General features: G+C 41.9%; 1 protein-coding gene across 2 annotated transcripts in view; it reads left to right on the forward strand.

Moving 5' to 3' along the window:
- ITGA1 (integrin subunit alpha 1) overlaps positions 1-21,763 on the forward strand; it is an 88,646-nt gene that overhangs the window by 60,032 nt on the left and 6,851 nt on the right. Inside the window, exons 19-29 of one of the 2 annotated variants that reach the window (XM_044445940.1) lie at positions 161-246; positions 1,569-1,704; positions 2,560-2,652; positions 8,990-9,066; positions 11,313-11,402; positions 12,587-12,689; positions 13,684-13,797; positions 15,438-15,542; positions 17,874-17,978; positions 19,496-19,588; positions 20,316-20,432. In XM_044445940.1, the coding sequence (XP_044301875.1) occupies positions 161-246; positions 1,569-1,704; positions 2,560-2,652; positions 8,990-9,066; positions 11,313-11,402; positions 12,587-12,689; positions 13,684-13,797; positions 15,438-15,542; positions 17,874-17,978; positions 19,496-19,588; positions 20,316-20,432 (1,119 nt within the window). Of the gene's footprint in view, positions 1-160; positions 247-1,568; positions 1,705-2,559; positions 2,653-8,989; positions 9,067-11,312; positions 11,403-12,586; positions 12,690-13,683; positions 13,798-15,288; positions 15,408-15,437; positions 15,543-17,873; positions 17,979-19,495; positions 19,589-20,315; positions 20,433-21,763 lie in introns of those variants that run through there. The other variant, XM_044445941.1, reaches the window with a different exon arrangement.

The following is a 21,763-nucleotide window of genomic DNA, read 5'->3' on the forward strand; positions in this document are numbered from 1 at the left end:
ATATAGTTCTCTTTCCTAGTACAAGGTTGTAGAGTCATACTGGAAAAATTAAGACAGGCAGCAAATAGCCCCTTCCCGAATTCAAGACAAGGACCAGATAAAGAAAGGAGATGGGGCTGCATGGTGTTTAGTCCTTTTGGTGATAAATGATGCTTTCCAGATTCCTTTCACCAAAGATTGTGGAAATAAGAAGAAATGTATTACTGACCTACAGCTGACTGCCCATGCCAACATAGGAGGAAGCAGGTAATATGAATGAAATGACTTTTTACTCGAACTTCATAAAGTCCTGTTTAAAATTTGTTTTTGTTTTTAAGTGACTAATAATAAATAATGAACTGAATTGAATTCATCAAAATGTATTGCCTACTTCAACAAACAATTAGGGATCTAGGCATTGTCTGAGATGCACTGTTGCTACCAAAAGCTGCTGTACCACCTATCTTCCCTTCTTGTTAACATCTAATGGAACCTCTTTGGCCCTCAACACCAATTCATAGGTGGTGGCACAGAAAGATGGAGAAAATGTGCTCTGTCTGGCCACATTTCTACAAACTCTGCCCGTATTTGGCACTATCTCTTCCAATCATCAAAGCCGACATGGTCTGACACTGGCTGAATTCATTTTCCCCATGTATGAAAGGGAAAGGGTCCCCTGCCCCAGTCGAGGGTGAAGGCACTGCACTTCCTTTGCCTTTCTCCATTTTGTTGGCTACTGCATGCGGAGGTGGGATGTGATATGAAAATGGCATCACTTTTTTGCGAAACTAGACATATGGCCCTAGGCTGGCATGGGGTCCTCAGTGGAGACTGGGTTGCTGCAGTGGAACTGGATCACTTCGTTCACAGCAACAGCCCACCCAACATCTGGTGAGGGATGGTCTCATCTGGTAAAGCAAGAGCAGAGCAGAACAGGATGGGTTCGTCAGGGCCAGGAACAGATAACTAGCTGCAACTCACCCATGAATAGTAGTTGGAAGGCCTTCTGAAGATTGCTGAGCTGCAACAGGCAGAGGCCTTCTGAAGATTGGCAGGCCAGGACCTCCTGTTTACTGCATCACTTCTGAGGAGCTGCCTGTTTCGCGACTGTCATTGCCCAGTCTTGCAGCTGCTGGACCCCGTGGCATGGATATGCTCAGGCCTGCGATGCAGGGATGCCTTCTCGTTCCAAGGGGTTCTTCATGGAAGCTTTGCATCGCCTTTAACTCTGATTCTGCCTTTACGTTATAACATGAACAGTAATGTTGATCTTATGGATTCTGTTTTTAATCCTCAACCAGTTAATAAAAAACACTTGACATAGTGCTAGCACTATACTTGCTAAGTATAACCAACCATTTTGGTTTAAAAGCTGCAATTTCTGTTTATCAGACTTTCCTCCATCTTTCCTTCACATATAGCTTCTGTTTGTTTTTCATTTTCCTTACTATCATTCTGGCAATAAATGACAAATTTTAACATACTTCCTTATATAGTTGGGTCCCTGGAACCTGTGGTTAAAGAGCTAATTAGGCAGAGCTGTTTAAAATCATGTATTGCCTAATATTATTTTTGTTTTCTAATTTCAGTGTATCTCCATTCATCATCAAGTCAAGTAATGTCAAGTTCAGCGTGCATATGAGTGTTAAGAATAAAAAAGACAGTGCTTATAATACAAGAGTCCTTGTTCAGTATTCTCCAAATATTATTTTCTCTCGGATTGAGGTAAATCCTTTAGAATTAGTGTCTTATTGGGATGGGCAAAGAGCAAAGCAGAGTCATCTGCATAGGCTGGCTTTGTTTGGGTAATCATTCAGGTTTGGGAGTCCAGCGTTCCCATGCAATTTCTTACTTCCTGGGTAGATATTGGCCCTTTGGTTTATCATTGGTCTGAGGGAGATGCTAAAAGGCATTTTGGTGCCTGAGGGAGAAAAAACGACTCAATAAACTATTCATAAAAATATAATAGTAGAGTGAGAGTGCAGTCTTTTACTCAGCCCCATTCAATAGTCTGGGTCCATGTCTGGGTAGACTTGTATAGGGGTCCTATACAAGAATGCATTGATTTCTTCCAATGTAAACAGGCAATTGGTAGCCCTCCAGATGCTTTGACCTACCACTCTTACGATCCCTAATCACTGGCTATGCTAGCTAAGGCTGATGGGAGTTGTAGGCTAAAACAGCTACGGGGCAATTCCCTCTAATGGCACTGCAGAACTGCTTCTAGTGCTCCACACTGCCACGGGCCAACGATATTAACACATCTTTGAGCATTGCTCATTGAAGAACTACAGCCAGGGGTTCAATCAGGACTGCCCCTTGGTGCACAGAGAGACAGGGTTAAACCCTTCTCTCTGCATTGTGATTCCAATTAAAAAAACTCCTTCCTGGTTGTTCCCCGCAGGGATGCACAGCCTTTGTGGCTCTGCGGGTTGTGTGCAGTATCACCTGGGACACAGGTGCACATGAGTTCATGCCTGCAAGCATGTGTGAGCAAGTGTGTGTGTGTGATTAGATATTATTGTGTGAGAGGATGCATTGCAGGATGGAGCTATTCTGTTATTGTTTTTTCTTTTAAAGAATTATATGCAGATAATACAAAACGTCAGCTGTGAATCTGGGCAAAACATCACCTGTAAAATAGGCTATCCTTTCCTAAGACCTAAAGATGAGGTAAGATGCTATGAACAAAGCTGTGGTACTCTTTTATTTGTATCTGTATGGACATCTTCTCTGTGTCAGGAAATAATAAGGATAAGTATTTGTTGATCTGTTTTAATTAGATCTAAATACTTCATCTTCATAGCCCATCACTGCAACCAACAACAACTATCAAAAGATTATAATTTTAAAAAGCAAATAAGGGAGCAATTCTGCAGTACCTAGAAAGCATCTGAGGATCCATAGGATATTTTGGATTCCCTGATCCAAGGCTGAAGTCAATACTCCTAATCTGGAAGTGGGAATCAGAACTCCTACCCTCCACCACCTTCTAGCTGATGTGGAAAGAACCATGCCAGCTGCTCTCCAAGGCTTGGAACTCAACCTTGCAGAAAGAAGGGAGAAGGGAATATTTTACACTCTGGAGTGTGAGGAGGGCAGTTTACGTGCTCTACTGAGCTTCCTTCCATTATTCTTTGAGAAAGGATGGGCAAAAAGGCCCATCTAGCCAAAAATGCAGGGTAGGAAGATGGGGTGAAGGAGCTCACCTTTGCTATTCCTTGTGTCCTGCATAGGGTGCTGGTAGGCCTCCAGATTCAGAGGACAGGACCCTGACCGGGGGAAAAACAAGCAGATAACATGCAAGTACACAGCGTGTGCTTATTGCACTGACTGACCCATTCCTAAAATGGTCAAGTGTCCAAAACAAGGATACTTCCTAACTTTTCAGTCATTCATTTCTACTCAGAAGTCCCAATGACTGCCTAAGGCTGCACTCATATATATACTTACTTGTCAGTAAGGCCCTTGAACTCATGGAGCTTATGTCTGAGTAGACATATAGAAGAGAAATCTCTGGAGGCAGAGAGGCAGAGACAGCCAAAACATCCCAATCAGGACTGAATTTGGTAGTCACAGAATTCTGGCAGAAAATAGAGAAAGAATGGAATGGAATATTCTGAACAGGGTAGAAGCACTCGGGACTGCAACATTTTGTTGTAGTTCCCACTTGTTCTATAAATATATGGATATATTAGGGGGGACCCCTCCCAAAAAAGCCCAGGCATTATCTTCTGGAGAGTGGGACCCTTGTAGTACAGGCTTCCCCTGCTAGGTGAGTGTTCTGGAAACCCACCTGCATCAGGGTACCCAGCGGGGTTGTTGCAAGAGGCTGCATTCAGTTGCAGTAAGGCTTTTTTGGAGACTCTTTCAATGTGCTGAAAGACGTTGGCTGATTTACATGAACAACATGTGGCGGTAAAATTTTGTTCAGCTGAGGTTTTGACCCAAAATGGCAGGACCCTTGTGGCCCACCCTCCCTATTCACCCCGTCTCGCCCTGCGCAACTTTTTTTTGTTTGTTTGTTTCCCTGGATGAAAAAAAGTCCTCAAAGGGAAACATTTTGCTGATGTGGAAGAAGTGAAACAAAAAAAGGCAGAAGCGCTAAGAGCCATCAAAATTGAGTTCAAAAGCTGTTCTGAGCAGTGGAAAAAACTTCTTGAGTGCATCAAATGTATTGCATCAAACGGAGAGTGCCTTGAAGGTGACCAAAGTTTGAACATGTAAAAATAAATACACATTTTTAATAAATAAATTCCTGAGTTTTTTGGGTCCCCCCCCCCCCCTTGTACATGTGTGATGTAGAGAGTGTTCGAAAGGTCACACTTGTACCCAATAGAAAGTAATCCAGGACAATCATCCCGTGTTTTTATATTTTCACCATAAAGGATTAGAATTGCCACTTCATCTTTTAACCATACAGAAGGGACAGAAGAGGGAGGTTTTTAAAAAGAATTCCCTAAAGGGAGCCCTTTGAGTCAGTGTTGTTTCTTGCTGACCAGCACAATTGGTTTGAATGGCATTCATACACTGTGAAACAGTTCATGTTTCCAACAGCTTGGGACACAGGAAATTTCTCTCCAAAAGCACTGAACAAATATTGTATGATGTTTGCCTTGGACATTGTTCTGGAGCTCTGGCTGTGCCAGAACTAGAATCCTGTGAATCACAGCAGCATGCAAGAGTCATGGGAATATAAACAGCAGTTTTCTGATGGTCAGAGTACCTGCAAGCAGCATTTCGTAGCCAGAGTATTTGTTTATTTATTGTTAATCCTTGAGTCAAAAAGGGTCCAGTTGCAGAAGTCAGAGGACCAGATATAATCTCTCTGGGGATCTCATCAACAGCTCCCTCTCGGTGCAGTTCAGCAGATTTGTGTCTACATAGGACAAAGTTAAAGATGCCTTGATAGAGAACTTTCTCTGGGAACTGGAATCTTGCAACATGGTATGTGGGAAGTATGCACTCTGGCCAATGTTAGCACACATCACAAGCTTCCTTTGCACATTCTACTTCCTTAGCTCAAAACAGAATGTATTAGCCAAGTGGGTTACAGCCAACTTCAGCACAAAAGGAAGCAGGCATGCCCACAAGAGAAAATATCATGAATTTTACACAAGGATTCTGGAACCTGCCTAAATTATGCTAATCGAATATACTTATTTCAGTTTGTTTTGCATAATTTATCCTATGTTGAATTCCTGAACCCAGTTCTCCCCTCCAATCTGTTGTTAACTGGATTCAGTAGCATTTCTTCATTCGATGTTTCCTGCAGATTTTTAAGTGTATCTCCTCATAAGGATGAGAAAAGCTCTATTGAAATTAACGCTAGCAGCCAAACTATATATGAGATTAAGCATGTGCTTTAATATCTCCTAGATCTTTTAAAAATTACTAATAGCAACTGAGCTCTATTATAGGTAGGAACTACATAGGCAGTGATTCATTCTTCCCATTGCAGCTAGCAAGCCTTTGAAGAAATATGCAGTGGATCCAAATGAGTTAGGATTTCTATGAATCTGGCCCGTGGTTTCCACAGTGGACCTGCTTTTTCCAAGCTGGGAGGGGGACACACACACAGATTTGTGCTATCTATCTATTTATTTATTTATTTGCATTAATGCCAATTGGTATTAACTAATGCACATTTGTGCTAATGCAAATTAGAAGTAGTAGACTAAAATTTTGGTTAGAAATACCCAGTTCTATCAAACAGCAGACAGCTGAATAAATTATTCCTGACAGTCCCTGAAATACAGATGGAATGGCTTTAATAGAACCTATACATTCGTAGCAGCTACACAGATTTGCATCTGAAAGGAAGCTCTGCTTGAAATCCATACAAGCATCCCTTGCAGTGCAAATAGCGGCTTCGTAACTGTAATTTCTGTTGGGACCATGATATGGACAGAAAGAGCCAAACTTCTTCTAAATGCCTGCTGTGTTCCTGATCTTGATGAAGTCCTCTTGATGGCTGCATCCAGTAGCTTTTAAAAAGATACGTGCATTTTAAAGAGATGGGAGTACCAGACCATCTTATTTGTCTCTTGAGAAACCTATATGCAGGTCAAGAAGCAACAGTGAGAACTGGACACGGAACCACTGATTGGTTCAAAATTGAGAAAGGAGTTCGGCAAGGCTGTATACTGTTTAACTTATATGCAGAGTACATCATGAGAAAGGCGGGGCTAGATGAATCACCTTTGGAATTAAGATTGCTGGGAGAAATATCAACAACCTCAGATATGCAGATGATATCACTCTCATGGCAGAAAGTGAAGAGGAACTAAAGAGCTTCTTGATGCGGGTGAAGGAGGAGAGCACAAAAGTTGGCTTGAAACTCAACATGAAGAAAACTAAGATCATGGCATCTGGTCTTCTCACTTCCTGGCAAAGCGATGGGGAAGAAATGGAGGTAGTGACAGATTTTATTTTCCTGGGCTCCAAGATCACTGCAGACGGGGACTGCAGCCAAGAAATTAAAAGATGCTTGCTCCTGGGGAGGAAAGCTATGGCAAATTTAGACAGCATACTAAAAAGCAGAGACATCACCCTGCCAACAAAAGTGTGTATAGTCAAGGCTACGGTTTTCCCAGTTGCAATGTATGGCTGTGAAAGCTGGACCATAAGGAAGGCTGAGCGCTGAAGGATTGAGGCCTTTGAATTGTGGTGCTGGAGGAGACTCCTGCAAGTCCCCTGGACTGCAAGGCTATCAAACTGGTCAGTCCTAGAGGAGATCAACCCTGACTGCTCTTTAGAAGGCCAGATAGTGAAGATGAAACTCAAATACTTTGGATACCTAATGAGAAGGAAAGACTCCCTGGAGAAGAGCCTAATGCTGGGAACAATTGACAGCAAAAGGAGAAGGGGACAGCAGAGAATGAGGTGGCTAGATGGAGTCACGGAAGCAGTTGGTGTGAGCTTGAGTGGACTTCGGGGGATAGTGGAAGACAGGAAGGCCTGGAGGAATGTTGTCCATGGGGTCGCGATGGGTCGGACACGACTTCACGACTAACAACAACAACATTTTAATATCACTTATAATGTGGCCCTAAAGTTTTCAAGGAGTGGAATTCTATGCCAGAAATCACATGAAGTGCTTTCCTGCACTTGCTTGTAATTGCAGAATACATGCTATCCTGCTTGCAGAATATAAATGCGCTGTAGAGAGAAATGGGAATGGGCAGGAAAAAAGATACTTCTAGAAGTAGATCCTTTAGGAATGGGCAAGAATAGGTTGTGGAAAGGAGTCCATTAAAGAAACAGTTGCAACATTGAATTTAGGTTTCTATTGTTTTCATTCTGAATTACAAACACTGTAGGATTTTTTTTTGTTTTTTGTGTCATTTTTAGTTTTATTCTTGCTTACATTTTGTCAAGAAATTCATCCAATTTCTTAATTTCACTGCCTTCCTTAGCTTTCATAATTTCACTCACTCACCATGTACAGGAGAGAGTTTCTGTATTCTGACCAATTGATTTTACAAATAATCAAAGCCTGCTTAGCTTGTTGGTGGGATAGATGTTCATTTAATAAAGTATCTTGCTGCAGGAAATGGGAGGTAGTTGTGGTATTGTGACCCTACTTCCTGCATATCTATTTTTCCCAATTTGATGCCTTCAAGATGTCTTGGATTTCAGCTCCCATCATCCCCATTTATGATTGGGGACAGTGCTGAACATTCTTCATAGAGCAGTTTCTGAATCCCATCAAATGAAGGAGCAACAAAATGTTGTACTATAAAGCAAGGCTAAAGGTGAAAGGGCCCTTTTGGGACCAGTGCGAAGCCAGGATCATACCAAGCCCACTACTGGGTAGATCGAACACGATAACGCACACTTAGGGGTTGAGTGTGCTGTGAGAGTGAGTTTTCATTGGATCATGGTTATCCTGTTGTCTGAACCTGAGAATAAACTATGCAAGCAACCCCCAGCTCACAACCCAGCAACAAAACCTGGGTTCTCTTCCATGGTCCCCCGGTTAACAAGCAATGGCTTGTTTAGTGCAGTTGGGCTTAGGCAACACAAGAACCCACATTTCACCAACAGCCCATGTTTCAACAACAACAGCAACTCAATTGCTGGAGGTTGTTTGTACCCAATCATTTTCTTAATATCTTACATTAATCTTAACCCTGCTTTTCGCTTAGGCGACCACTGACAGCAGCCTCTCTTACAAGATCGTATCTTCAGCTATTGTTCTCAGCCTTTACATGGGACGTTTCTAAAGTGGAATTCCACATTAAGTGAGGCTTTTCATAACTTACAAAAATAATGTATGTGGAATTTCACTTTATTCCCACATCCTCATGCTATGACCTGGCTCAGTTCTCTCAACAATAAATTGGCTAACAGCAAACTTTCCCACAGCAGCTTCTGCGGAGGCTCAGAAGTAACATGCCCAAACAGTTCTAGCTTTTCTGTACATTGTTCATGAACTACCTGTTGGACTGCAACTCATTACAGATTTACCTGCAATTAAGGTTTCATATACTCAATAAGGCTTACTTTTAAGTCAATATTAAGAGGGTTGGACTGTAAGTAGCCCAAACTGTCTGGGGCTAATTCAGAGCAAACATCTGCATGCAGCTATTTAAAATGTGCAACATAATAATAGTTATACATTAGCACAAACATTTCAATGTGAAATATTATAGTGACTTTACTAAGATAGAGTATTATCTGTTTTCCGTATTCTCTCTCACATGTACAAGCACAAAAACACATGCCCAGTGTTAATGTACAACCCTCTGGGTCAGGGGTGAAAGTGGAGAGCTTTGAAAAGTTTTTCTCAGAAAAGTTTTTCTCAGAAACCCAGGCTTTCCTTGCATCCATCAGGAACTCTCCTAACTCATTTTACTTATCCCTGTTTTTCTGATCAGGATAGTTACATGTCGGAGACCCAGTTAACTAGTCGGGGAGTAAGGATAAAATGCATTCTATTCCTAATTGCATTATTTATGATTTCAAAATATTTTATGCATTTTAAAATAATCTTTTTTTCATTTAGATTTCCTTCACCGTATCATTCCAGTTCAATGTGTCTTACCTTCTGGAAAATACCACAATTCAATTTTCTGTGACAAGGTTAGTTTCGACAATTATTTATGTATTGCTTTCATTTTAATGTTTTTACTACCCAATTTTTGCTATATTATTAAAAATTACCTTCTTATAGTGCAAATGAGATGATGTATTCTCAAATGTTCAAGTCGACGCTGAGCATTTATGCTGGCTCCATTTACAACTGGATAGAAGCCATATATTACAAATTAAATAGATTGGATTGAACTAGCAGCAATTTATGTGTAAAGTTCTCTCAGGCATAAGTGAATCTAATTTTGTAGCTCTCTCTTGGACAAGAGTCATGAAATGAGCGTGTTCTTCACGCAGTTTGGAAAATGGTTCTAGTCCCTCGACAGTGTCCCAAAGGAGCATTCGATGAACCAAAAACGCTGCTGCTGAGTTCCAACTTCAGAGGGATTTCCCTCCTGATAGAGCCTCCTTCCCTGATTCATCCAGCCACAGCAAAGGTTTCCACCGTGGCTCCCTCTGCAGGAGTGGAGCTCCAGCCAGGGGTGGGGAGGGGTGGGGGAAATGGGCATCCTGGCTGGTGCAAAGGTTGTCCCCAGCCACCAAAGCAGAGGCTCCTCTAAGTGATATACCCTTTGAGAAGGTAAAAGAGCAAACAGTTTTGCTGACAAGTACTCTGGACAGAACAGCTCCTTTGTGATCAGAGTGCTCTATTTGGGTTCCTCCTCCATATAGAAACAGAAAGAGTCAGAAGGGGCCTCCCAGGCCATCTAGTCTGACCCCCAGCTCCAGCCGGCTCCACTCATGATATGCCTACCATGTGCATGTCTAGCCTATCCTTGAACACCCTCACGATGGGGCCTCAACCACCTCCCATGGAAGCCCATTCCATACTCTCGGGAAGTACTGTCAAGGAGTACTTCCTGGCATCTAAATTGAACCTTGGTTCCCTGAGTTTCAATCCATTGGAGCATGTCCTACCCTCCTCTGCAGGGGGAGGGTAGGACAGGTCTCTACCCACAGGTCTCTACCCACTTCTGTGTCATCCACCCTCACATACCTCTATGTCGCCAACAGATCCCCTCGGAGTCTCCTCCCGGCTGAAAAGGCCCAGTTCCCTCAGTCTCGCCTCATATGGCTTTCCTTGCAAACCGGCCACCATCCTTGTGGCCCTACGCTGCACTGGCTCTAACCTGGCTATATCCTTCCTGTAATGAAAGGCCCCAAACTGAACACAATACTCCAGTTGCGGGTGCACCAGAGTTGTATAGAGTGGTAGTAATACCTCTCTCAATCTAGAAGCCACACTTCTGGCTATGCAACCAAGGGTGGTGTTTGCCCTCTTGACCACCACATCACACTGCTGACTCATGTTCAGCCTGCAGTCAACCAGTACCCCGAGGTCCCTTTCACATGTGCTGCTCTCCAGCCACTTGTCCCCTAACCTGTACTTATGACACCCATTCCTATGCCCCATTCCCATTCCTATGCCCCCATGGTCACTGCATGCATATAAATACAGGATATGGACTTAACTGGATTTGTCTCATCTTTGTATACAATATTGGCTAGAAATTACAGTAGTAAAACTTTCTCATTAGGAAGCATGAGTATTTCAGTTTCCCACATCATGAAAACCTAAACTGTAGTTAATGCTGTGTTTGCTTGAAACAAGCCAGTTTCATCTAAACGACCACTTGTCTTGTTGCAAACTTGCCAAAGCAATGAGATCTGTGGTAGAGGCCCTTTTGACATCCCTTTTATCCAGTACATTGAAAGGGCTTCTGCCTGTGTTGCCCAAACTTATACAATGCCCTCAAGAACTATGACTGGTCCCTCCTCTTTGGCCTTTAGAAAGGATGCAGAGACTTTTTTTCAATTTGGCATTTCAAAATGTATCATTTTAGTATTTTTACATATTTTAAATTGTTGTGGTGCACCTTCATAGCTTTTAGCAGATAGAAATGTCAGTACTAAATGAATAATTAAACAGCATTTTAATCTATCCAGAATTAAAATTAACTACAATTGGTTGAGGTTGGTTGACACAAGTGAAGTCTTCCCAGTTCCTATGTGAAGCTATGTGGGAGATGAGGACAGCAAAGCTTGCTGTGGGTTACTCAAACACAAGCTACAGTTTGGGGAATGTTTGAACTGATGGCCAGTTCAAACATTATTTTAAGCAATCAAAAGTAGATGTGTTCTGGTGTTAACTGCCATGATTCAATATTTCAGACTTACAAAACTAAGCCATATTATCAATGAATTGCATAATTGATCAGATCCCATTTTCATTTTAGTGACAGTGACGAACACAATGAGACTCTTTTTGACAACCAAGGAAGTATTGTAATACCAGTGAAGTATGAAAGTGGATTGATATTTAAAAGGTATATTTATATTGTTAATCTCTCCTACAGAGCTTTAGAGATAATTTTTCTCTCCCAGTTGGTAGAAAAAACAATAAAAGTCTCATATATTGAATTTGAAGTAAAATCATTTCTGTTTATAAAAGGTTTTTAACTCCAGAGTGTGCCAATTAAATCAATTTCATGCCATTTAATTGAGTATGTCATCTTAAACCTAAACTAGATGTGGATTAGGCTTCTGATTTAATATTTACAGGGGCTCCAAGCCTATAATTAATATTAAATCAGAAGTCTAATCCACTTCTAGTTTAAACCAAGTCATATACACTTAAGATGACATACTTAAAGTGTAATACCAATTTCAAGTCTTCTTAGCACTGTGACAATTATTTGCAGAACTAGGCAGCTTATATATATTATAATCCCATCTTTTTATTTTCAAGGAATTTACATAATTTTCCTCCCCCTCTCAGTCTTATCCACACAACAACAGCCCTGTGAGCTGGGTTGACTTCCAGTGGTGTTGCCCAAAGTCACCCAATGAGCATCATGGCTGAGTGGGGACTAGAACCCAGGCCCTCTGAGTCCCAGTCCCGTGTTCTTCCCACTACACCATGCTGGCTATCTAGCTAATTGGAGAATTTTTGTTATATAAATATATTACTGAGAAAACCCAGGAGTATGACTGAAATCTTCCATGCTTTCAGAAAATGTCACAACTGTCAATGCTTGTTACCAATTTTGAATTCATATTCTTGTGATGCCTGCTATGAAAACTATGACATTTGCTTACCAAAGTGTTGTGTTGGCCACCAATTCGCATGACTGTGAAGGAGGGATAGGCAAATTCATAGAGGATAGGCCCATCAGTGGCTACTCGTCATGATGGCTCTATGTGGAAGCCAGTATCAGACAGTACTAGGTGTTGATGACATGAGTGAGGCGTGGGCTTCCCAAAGGCATCTGGGTGCTTACAGCAGGAGCAGAACCATTTTTATATTTTACATTTTATTTTATTTTGGTTCGGTTGCGTTTGCTTTGGTCCTGTAGTACATTACATTTTCCCAGCATTAGTTCCCAGCCGCCATTATGGCCATAATAATGCTAAGTTATCGTACAAGACAGTTATACAGATGATTAAAATAGAGAATGTGCATGTTTTGTAAACATGACATTGTTAAATGAAATATGATTTATTGTTTAAGAGATCCCAGTCTGCATCACATCAGTATCGCCGCAAATGATACAGTCCCTGGAACAATTAACTCCACTGAGAACATTGGGGATGAAATTAACATAAAATATTCGGTAAGAAAAAAAGAGACATTTTCTGCTTGCTGTTTTTCAGCAATAACATTTTACCAATGTGCCAGTTATTTCATAACTTGAATCTGTTACAATGTCAACTTAGGAGTCAGTCTTTCCCTTTCTGAGGGAAGTGGTTGGGCAGCAGCTTAAAGACACTGGAACCGTCAGCCAGAAATGGTTGGCACTCCAGCAGTTCAAGCCCAGCCCCACCAGGTAGAGTGATGTCCCGCCATTCGCCCTTAACTCCTAGCCAACACAGCAGTTCAAAAGCATGTAATGCGGATCGATAAATAGGTACCACGCCAGTGGGAAGGTAACAGCACTCTGCGATGTCCTGCTGGCCACATGATCAAGGACTCTTTGGACAGTGCTAGCTCATGGCCTTAGAAACAGAGATGAGCACTGCCCTCTATTAGCTGCTGGTAAACTCCCTTTATCTTACTGGAAGGTTGAAATGCCTCTATTAATATTAAGTTACTGGAAATAAGGATTTAAGCTAAAATATGTGGGTATTTTGGGCTCTATCCCTTTAGCCTTTGGTTCTGTCCTCTTGGCTTCCATCCCACCCAGCACTGGAATGGGCTTCTCAAGACTTTCTCCAGAAATGATACCCCATCTCTAATCATTCTGCTTTTAGTCAATCTGTACCATGATCAAAATATGATGCTTTGATCTAAACAGTCCTCTTCTCATGCATAACTTATAATATAATATGGCATGTAGTAAGGTTTTGGGGTGGCAAGAACTAGAAGCAGCTGAGGAACATGTGGAAAACCACAACAAATGGGGAAGCTGGAGTATTATGTGCATCTTATAACTCTCTGCATAGACTTTTTGCAAAAGTGTTGTCATACTTTGCTATGGAAGGAGATTGCAAGCCTTGTTCCTCATATTAAACTTCATTGTCACAACAAAAATGGATGCATAATTAGGGAATGAAAATATTAACTGACCCAGTAACAAAAGGAATAAAATTCATTCTTGGTGTCCACAGATTGAAACAGATGAACATTTTCCAGTACCACCGCTTACTCTGCAAATTTTATTTCCTAATCTGGTTTCACCTGAAAAACGTGTCCTCTACCTAACCAGAATAACACACACAGAGGTAAGTTAGTTTTATTAAAAGCATGTAATATTCTCCTGTAACTGCAACACTCCTTTAAAGTTAAGCTTGAGTTATCATACTGTGGAGTGTTATACTTTGAGTAACAAAAAGTTCTGTGCCTCTTTCTTTCAAAATTCCCAAGGGAAAGATGGACAACCACTTGAATGACCTTCCCCCACCTGATGTCCACAGAAGTTGGTCCACAATGGCCAACTTGGCACCTTTGGCACACAGGGCCAACTTGGCCCACAGTGGCACCTTTGCTTGTAGTTCAACACATCGGGAAGGCACCAGGTTGGGGTGGGCTGCACTAGAAAGTTCTGGGGCCAGGATTACCTGCTTGGCTAAGATTATAAACCAAAGAATCTAAGATTTGCCCCCAGCCTCATGATTTTTTTAAGAAAGAACATCTGTTTACAGATGTTAGAGTTCATCTGAACAATTTGTGGGAGTTCTATGTGGTCAAGATTCAAAAAGCTACTTTAAATATGCACGGCTCGCTCACTTTCACTCTCCCTCTCTCTCTCTCTCTCCCTCTCCACACACACACTCTTAAAAAGCAGTTTCCAAAAAACAATTTGCTACTTAGAATCCCCTCGGTATCAAAAACGAGTTTGACATGTGATGTTGGTGGTTGTGCTGTAGAGACCAACCCTCCCTGGGAATGTTGAGCCACTTGGGCTGCACACTTGACCTGTCCTTCAGCTGGACCACACTGCACTAACTCTGGGTCTTCGGAGACCCTCTTCAGCACCGTCACTTCCTGCTAATGCTTCTGCCCCTCTTTCTCATCAAGCACTTGCTTCGTTGGCAGGCAGACAACCAGAGAACAAGGAATCAGTGGCATCTGCTCCTATGCCTTTGCACCACCAGCATATTCTGGGCCGGAGCAAGAGCTGGGAGAGTGGGCAGGGGCAGTGGGGAAGACAGAATGCTCACCCCCTCTTGTCCAGGGGCCTCGTCCAGGGCCCAGTTCTGCTGCGCTGTAGGCAGCATCAGGTCCACCCCTGATGCTGGCCCTGCAATGCAGATTAGATTAATATGCCATGTTGGTAGATCTTAAATCTACCCCATATATGTTTCTATTTATTGTGGCATGCTGATAACATTTCATAATATAATTATATAATTTGTCTGATATTTTTATGAATGCCTTCTATTTTCTCTGATCCTTGATCCTACTATACATAGTAGGATACTAATAGGATACACAGTGCAGTATTATGGTGCTACACTGATTGTCAGTTCCAGCATTCCCTGCCAGGAACAGAAGGGTCGCTTCTGTCCTTGTAGAGCTTTTGACCAGCAAGGTATCCCATTGGAGGAATGGTTGTGGAAGTGATTCCCATCAATGCCCCCTGCACCTGCAGCCCCAGTGCCAGCTAAAGCCTACTCCAAAGCACTGGGATCCTGCAGGAGAGCCAGGAAAGTGGCCCTGGTGGCCACAGAATGCAAAGGAAACCGGTGGAAAACAGCTCCCACTCTCCCCAGGCATCTGTCAGCGTAATTGTTGTGAGCAGCACTTCGCTCAGGATGGAGCCACACTTCCAACAGACGAGCACTCGAGCACTCGAGGTCCAACCCACTCTTGCAATTGTTTGGGACTGTTGGTAAGATGCTGGAGTTTTTGTCTCTCTCAGAATGTCTGGTGCCAGTCCAGCCACCCCGAGGACCCCCTGAAGATTGATGCTGGGCATCCATTTGTGATGACAAGAATACGAGAGCCTCTAAAGGATCCAAAAATAGTATGCCTGCCTCGATTTTTATTTGCTTGGATTGGTTTAACAGGATATTGGTATGAAAATGCTGTCAAAAGGCATGACTTAATTAAGTTCATATTTGGGTTACTTTAACAACCAGAAGCTCCTTAATCTAGAGTTTCTCTACACAAGGGGCTTATTATAAGCTTATGATTCCTTAGTCACAACTTATTTATGGCTTTTTAGACAGCATCATGATCCTTCAGCATTTTTTGAACATTTTCGTGAAAACTGGGAACATTTTTCCTGGGATTTTTTAAAGTGGATATTGAATATTTAATTGAATTGAATATTTAATTGAATATTTTTTCTGAAAGCAAAAGAAAATGTATATTCCTACCCATGTGATTACAATATTTTGCCAAAGCCACAGCACCACCTAGAGCTTATATAGCAGAAAAAAAGTAAAGCTCAGATCTCAGTTCTGCAATGAAACCCAAATCAGATACAGTGCTAACAACCTCATGTAGAAAAGCATTTACAATCAGATTTATTTAGTCCTTACTGGAATGCTATGCATAATAAGAGATAAAAAAACAAGTATATACTTAAAGTATAACTTGAATCATCCCACTGAGAGAAATTTTAAGATTTGTTATTTGAATGGAGCCAGTGTGGTGTAGTGGTTAAGAGCATGGGACTGGGACTCAGGCGATCCGGGTTCTAGTCCCCGCGCGGCCATGGAGCCAACTGGGTGACTTTGGGCCAGTCACAGACTCTCAGCCCAACCTACCTCACAGGGTTGTTGTTGTGCGGATAAGATGGAGGAGGAGAATGATGTAAGCTGCCTTGAGCTCTTTGTAGGAAAAAGGCAGGATATAAATTGAAAAATAAATAAATAAAATAAAAACTGTTCGGGTTTTGGGACTTCAGTTTTAATTTTGGAAGACCTTGTGCATTTTGAAGCTAGTACAGTCAATAGAAATAAATACTGAAGAACATGAAATACTTGTTTTATTTATATTTCCACAAACATGCAAGCTGATTTAAGTTATTCTAGATGAAGTATAAAGCTTTAGTCGCAATCTAGAACTCATTGAGGATCATAGGGCTGTTCCACCAAAGCCTTTACAGTCTGATATGTTCATTATGTGAATGCTTCTGTTTTGGTGTAATTAGTGCAGACAAAATTAAATCTTAAACTATGCATTTTGGCTCATTTTGCTATAGTTTCAGCTTGATTAACTTTGTATGTATTAATATTCAATATTTTATTTTTATTTGGCTTTTTAAAAAAAATTGTGTAGCCTGTTTAAATTTCAAATGGAGTACCTTTTGCTAGTATGCCGCAGCAAAAGCAAGCAAGAGTTTCAGTCTATAACATAAACTTTCTTGGGCCCCAGTGTACTCCAACGCATATCTATTCAAAACTAAGCACCATTGAGTTCAATTGTATTGATGCCCAGGTAATTGTGAATAGGCCTCCAGGCTCAACCAGATACATGCAGTGTTATCTTCAGTGAGCTGGTATGTACATGGATATAAAGAAAAGAGACAACAGTTAAAGTCTGGGTTTGCATGGTTGCTGCGCCCACCTGTGGCTTATTTAAGCCACAATGAATTGTGGTCTCTGTTGACACTTGCCAGCTGACTTTTGATTATTCAGAACTTGCTGTGTCATCCAAACCAACAAAGGGAAGTTGTTCGTGTGGTTAACAACCACCCAGAATTGATGAGCAGTTTTAAGGTTGATAGGTGATCTGTTAACTATGCCAAAAACCCACCTTCACTGGGTTCAGATGAGATAACAAGAATATTGAAGGTTTGAATATTCAAGCATAGCCGCAGCAGTCTATGCCTTAGACCATGCCTTGGAGCCCACTGTTTACCTCTCCCCCTCTCTCTCCCTCTCCCTCTCCCTCTCTCAGTACATGGCTGTACATGTATGTTTTTTGCATGTGTTGGATCCAGACAGAACTATATTTATGTTAAACCCATAGGTGATAACACCTCCCAGTTCATATAGTCTGTAGTCTATGAAAGCGTATGCTGTAGTAATCCATTAATCTTTAGGGTAGCAGAAACAGTCACTTTAAGATTGCATTTTTATCAGTGGAGGTCATATGCTGCTTTGGGACCTTTCTTAGCTATAAACATGCCTATAAATTATAAGGCAAATAATGGATTGTCATTTGTGATGGATCACTTTGAATGATGGATGAAAGTCATTGTTATTCCTCATTTTACTATCAGGAAATGTGATATTTATTTCAGTGAGCTGAATGAGATGGTTGTCATAATAGCTGTAGATCTGGACAGTTACATTATATTACATTACATTACAATATTAATATCTGGCAATGTTCCTCCAAACAGAATTGTGATTCATATGATTGTGCATCCATTAATTGTACTGTGGCTCCATCCAATATCACTCAGATGAACATTTCACTCCGACTCTGGAAGCCTACCTTTATAAAGGTAAGTGATGCATCACTTTCTTCATTCAGGGGTCTGACAAACAATTATGTCACTGTCACGTTCATTAAAAACAACAACACGTGGATCCCTTAGCCAATAAATCTCAAGCAGCACTGAGCTCTGCCTTCAGATTCAGCTTAGACCTATGCAGGGGTCTGGGATTCCAAGGGAAGAGAGGAGACCAACCTCCCTGTGTTGATGGAGGCGCCATAATGGGGCTGTGGGGCTGTGTATGGTTGGGAATCTGCTATGTTCCCATGGAACACCAGAACGTCTCTTAGCCAACAACAGTTGCAGTTTCAGTTCAAAGCTTCCTCAGGAGGAAGGCAGAGCATGTATCCCCATGTTCATGCTTTAGGAACCAAATGCCAAAGTGGGGCTCATTAGGATGTGAGGCGATAAAGGAGGGGTCACACTGCTCCCTGCATCCACCCCCTTGTGTCAAAGCAAGCACTATCACGAGTGAGTGAAGTGCAGCAGCAGAAACTGAAGTCTGAATAATGCAGGTTTAGAAATAGGAAGGCTCTGTGCTGTGAGATGGACCTTCAGCCTTCTAGCAGTGGTTCAGCTTGGGTTTGCAGGCAGTTTTGTTCCTTGGCCCAGCAATGATGCTGAGGAAATCCCACAAAGGAAGTGAAAGCATTGGGAAATGGGAGTACAGCTTGATCTTAAGGGTTCCCCTTGGACAGGAGTGGGCAGAAAGTGGATCTTCAGATGTCTTGGACTGAAACTCCTAGTGATCCTGACTGTTGGCCCTGCTGGCTGTGAATTCTGAAGTTGAAACATCTGGACAGCACCTTTCTGCCCCCTCTGCTGAATGCTGGGTATTCCTGAATGCAGCACGTACTGTGGAACAGTGGGTGCCCCTTCTGTCTCAGGGGCCAGTTTCCAGAAGCCTGCCCAGAGCCAATGCAAGGTTTTTGAGGGCCTGAGGAAGTCACCTTCCATGGCCCCTTTCTGTAGTGAATCTGTCTTCTCACTCGCACCAGCTGCGTTCACTTCCCATCCTCTTTCCCAGCATTGCTCCTGCCTTGCTTGCTGGTCAGTCAGTGCCCGTGAGCGACCAGACAGTGTGCCCTCTACTGCCTTGCCTTCTCCCCACCACCACCACTCTTGTCTGGACCGGACCAGACCAAGGGCAGGGGAACCAATGACTTGCACTGGTGAAGAGCAGGCTCTGGTCAACGGACACCTGCTGTGCAGAACCATGTCTGTCTTTGGTGCCAGCCCTGCTGGTGACTTGGCATCGTTCTTTTTGTCCATCTGGGTCAAGTTCTGGCAGGTGGGATGACATGCCAGCCAGCCAGCCAGAGATCTATACCAAATGAGCCACCAGGCTATTGACTTCCCCTTTCAGGATTAATAAAGAAACATAGGAGCAAATTACTCTTAACAGTGAGCAAGCTCACTTTGATGCTATAGATGGATGTTTCCTTTCAAGAGGACATCATATTTTGTTTGGATTTTGAAAGTTCTTCAGATAGGATATAAACAGTATCACTTTCTTTTCATTCTAGGCAAGAATTTACAGTGCAGAGCTCACCATAAGGGCATTACTGAAAAGTGAAAACTCGCTATTGATTTTGAAGAAAGAAAATGAAAGAGTAGAGGTGAGTCTCTCTTGACTCTTTTACATATACAAAGCTCCATTCTCTAACCAGTGAAGCCAGGAAAATGGATCTTGGGCTGAAATCTTAAACATGCTTATTCAGCAGTAGCTTCTGCAAGCGCCGGCCAGGAGTGCTTCACTGTCCCCTGTCTGGGGAACAGAAGCAGGAATGAAGCCAGCTTTGGACAGCTTCTTGTGGTTGAAAACTCCAAACATTAGAACAGCCTGCAGGAAAGAGATCAGTTACGTCCAGCATACTGTTGCCAGCCCAGGTGTCTCCAAGAAGCCCACAAGCGAGATAAGGGCAATAAATTCTCCTCAGGATGTTCCCCAGTGACTGGTATTCACAGTTAGCTACTTCTTCTCCTGGAGATAGTATCTAGAGTTGTCTAGTAGGCATTGTTAGATCCATCCTTTTAGCTGTCTTTTGAACCATTTAGTCTTTATTCAAATAGTCTTTTGAACTAGTTGGTGGCTTATAAATAGAAAAATAAATAAAAACAAATGGAGGCGTGGAAGCGTATCTTCCCCTGCTGCAGGATGAAAAGGAGATTTTTGTTGTTCAGAAGCTTTACAAATGAAGCCAAAGTTAAAGCTTGAGCTGAGAACTTTGTTGTCTTCTAAGTCTAAAAGTTAAGGCAGAGTAACTGCAGGTAATTAAATTCTTTGTTGTGATTACTATTATTAGTTTAAAGAAATTGTGACAGTGCCTTTTTCCTAATTTTCAGACCACTATTAACATTTCAAGAGAGTATCCTCCTGGTCGTGTACCATTATGGGTTATTTTGCTGAGTGTTTTTGCTGGACTTTTGATCCTTACACTACTTATATGTGCATTGTGGAAGGTATGATATTTGCTTTCTTTGTCCCACATTGAGATTTTCAGAATTGTGGTATTCAGAAAAATTAAAATTTATGTTTTTGTTTTTTCTTCCAATGCAAACTAGAAGTCTTAAGACATCAGTGAGATTCAAGACTGGCAGATATGCAATAAAGAAAAATCTGATTGCTCAATTATCATACTTACAAAGGCAGCTTTGAGTCTCTGTATGATTTGCATAAATTGCAGCCAGTAATATTGTTATCTTTGTTACTATTTCAGATGGTCACCTCCCTAGAGGGTTTTTTAAAGTATTTATGTCTAATATGAGGTTCTGGCAGATATAGGCTCAAGTCCCCAGCTGGCCATAAAGATCACGGGATGACTTTGGGCCGGTCACCCTTTCTCACTCTTACCTCACATGCTGCTTCCAAGAATAAAATGCAGCTGTGGAAGCCACCTTGCGTTCTTCATAAGAGGGGGGAAATGACATATAAATGCCATGTACAATAATAAACAGTATAATAAATAACAATAATACATTAGTGATGATCCTAGAGTCATAGAATAGTAGAGTTGGAAGGGGGCCATGAAGGCCATCAAGTCCAACCCCCTGCTGTTGCAGGACACCATGTTACACCATCCTACTCAGATGGCTGCCCAGTTTCTTCTTGAATGTCTCTAGTGTGGGAGAGCCCACCACCTCTCCAGGCAGTTGGTTCCACAGTTGCATTGCTCTGACAGTGAGGAAGATTTTCCTGATGTCCAGCCTGAATCTGGGTTATCATGCTTAAAGAGCAATGTACTATCTTCCAGGCAAGCTAAGAAGTCAAAATTACACATCGGTTTTATATAATGAAGTATGGAATGAATACAACATTCATTTTAAGGCAGCAAATATCCCCATTTCAAAATATTGGGGCAGTGTGTCTATAGATTTAAAAAACAAACAAAAACCGTTTATGATGGTCTACCAGAAGTGGAGGGACAAGTCCCAGCTGACATACTGCCAACCATCAGGGAAGATGTAATCTGGAGCTCATCTGGAGCTCATCTGGAGCATTCTCCATCTCTGGCTTAGGCGATTCAGTTTCAGTTGTTATAAATATAAGGAAACATATCTGATTTCCAGAGAAGCTTGGATGCCTCTGCTGCATTTTGAGAAAACTTTCTTTGAAACAGTTTGCCATAGATAGTGATTGTCAGAGTAACACGTATTGTTTGGTGAGCAGCCAGGCCACTGTGGCTTATTCTCCCAGTGGCTTACCATAACGTGCAAATCAGTCCAGTGCATAAAATCGTCCTGAAGACTTCCAGCGTCGTTAACATGTGGGTGATATTAAGCATTTGACCACA

This window comes from Varanus komodoensis, unplaced genomic scaffold (assembly GCF_004798865.1).
Source record: "Varanus komodoensis strain SLA01 unplaced genomic scaffold, ASM479886v1 scaffold5, whole genome shotgun sequence".
NCBI classification, from domain to species: Eukaryota; Metazoa; Chordata; class Lepidosauria; order Squamata; family Varanidae; genus Varanus; species Varanus komodoensis.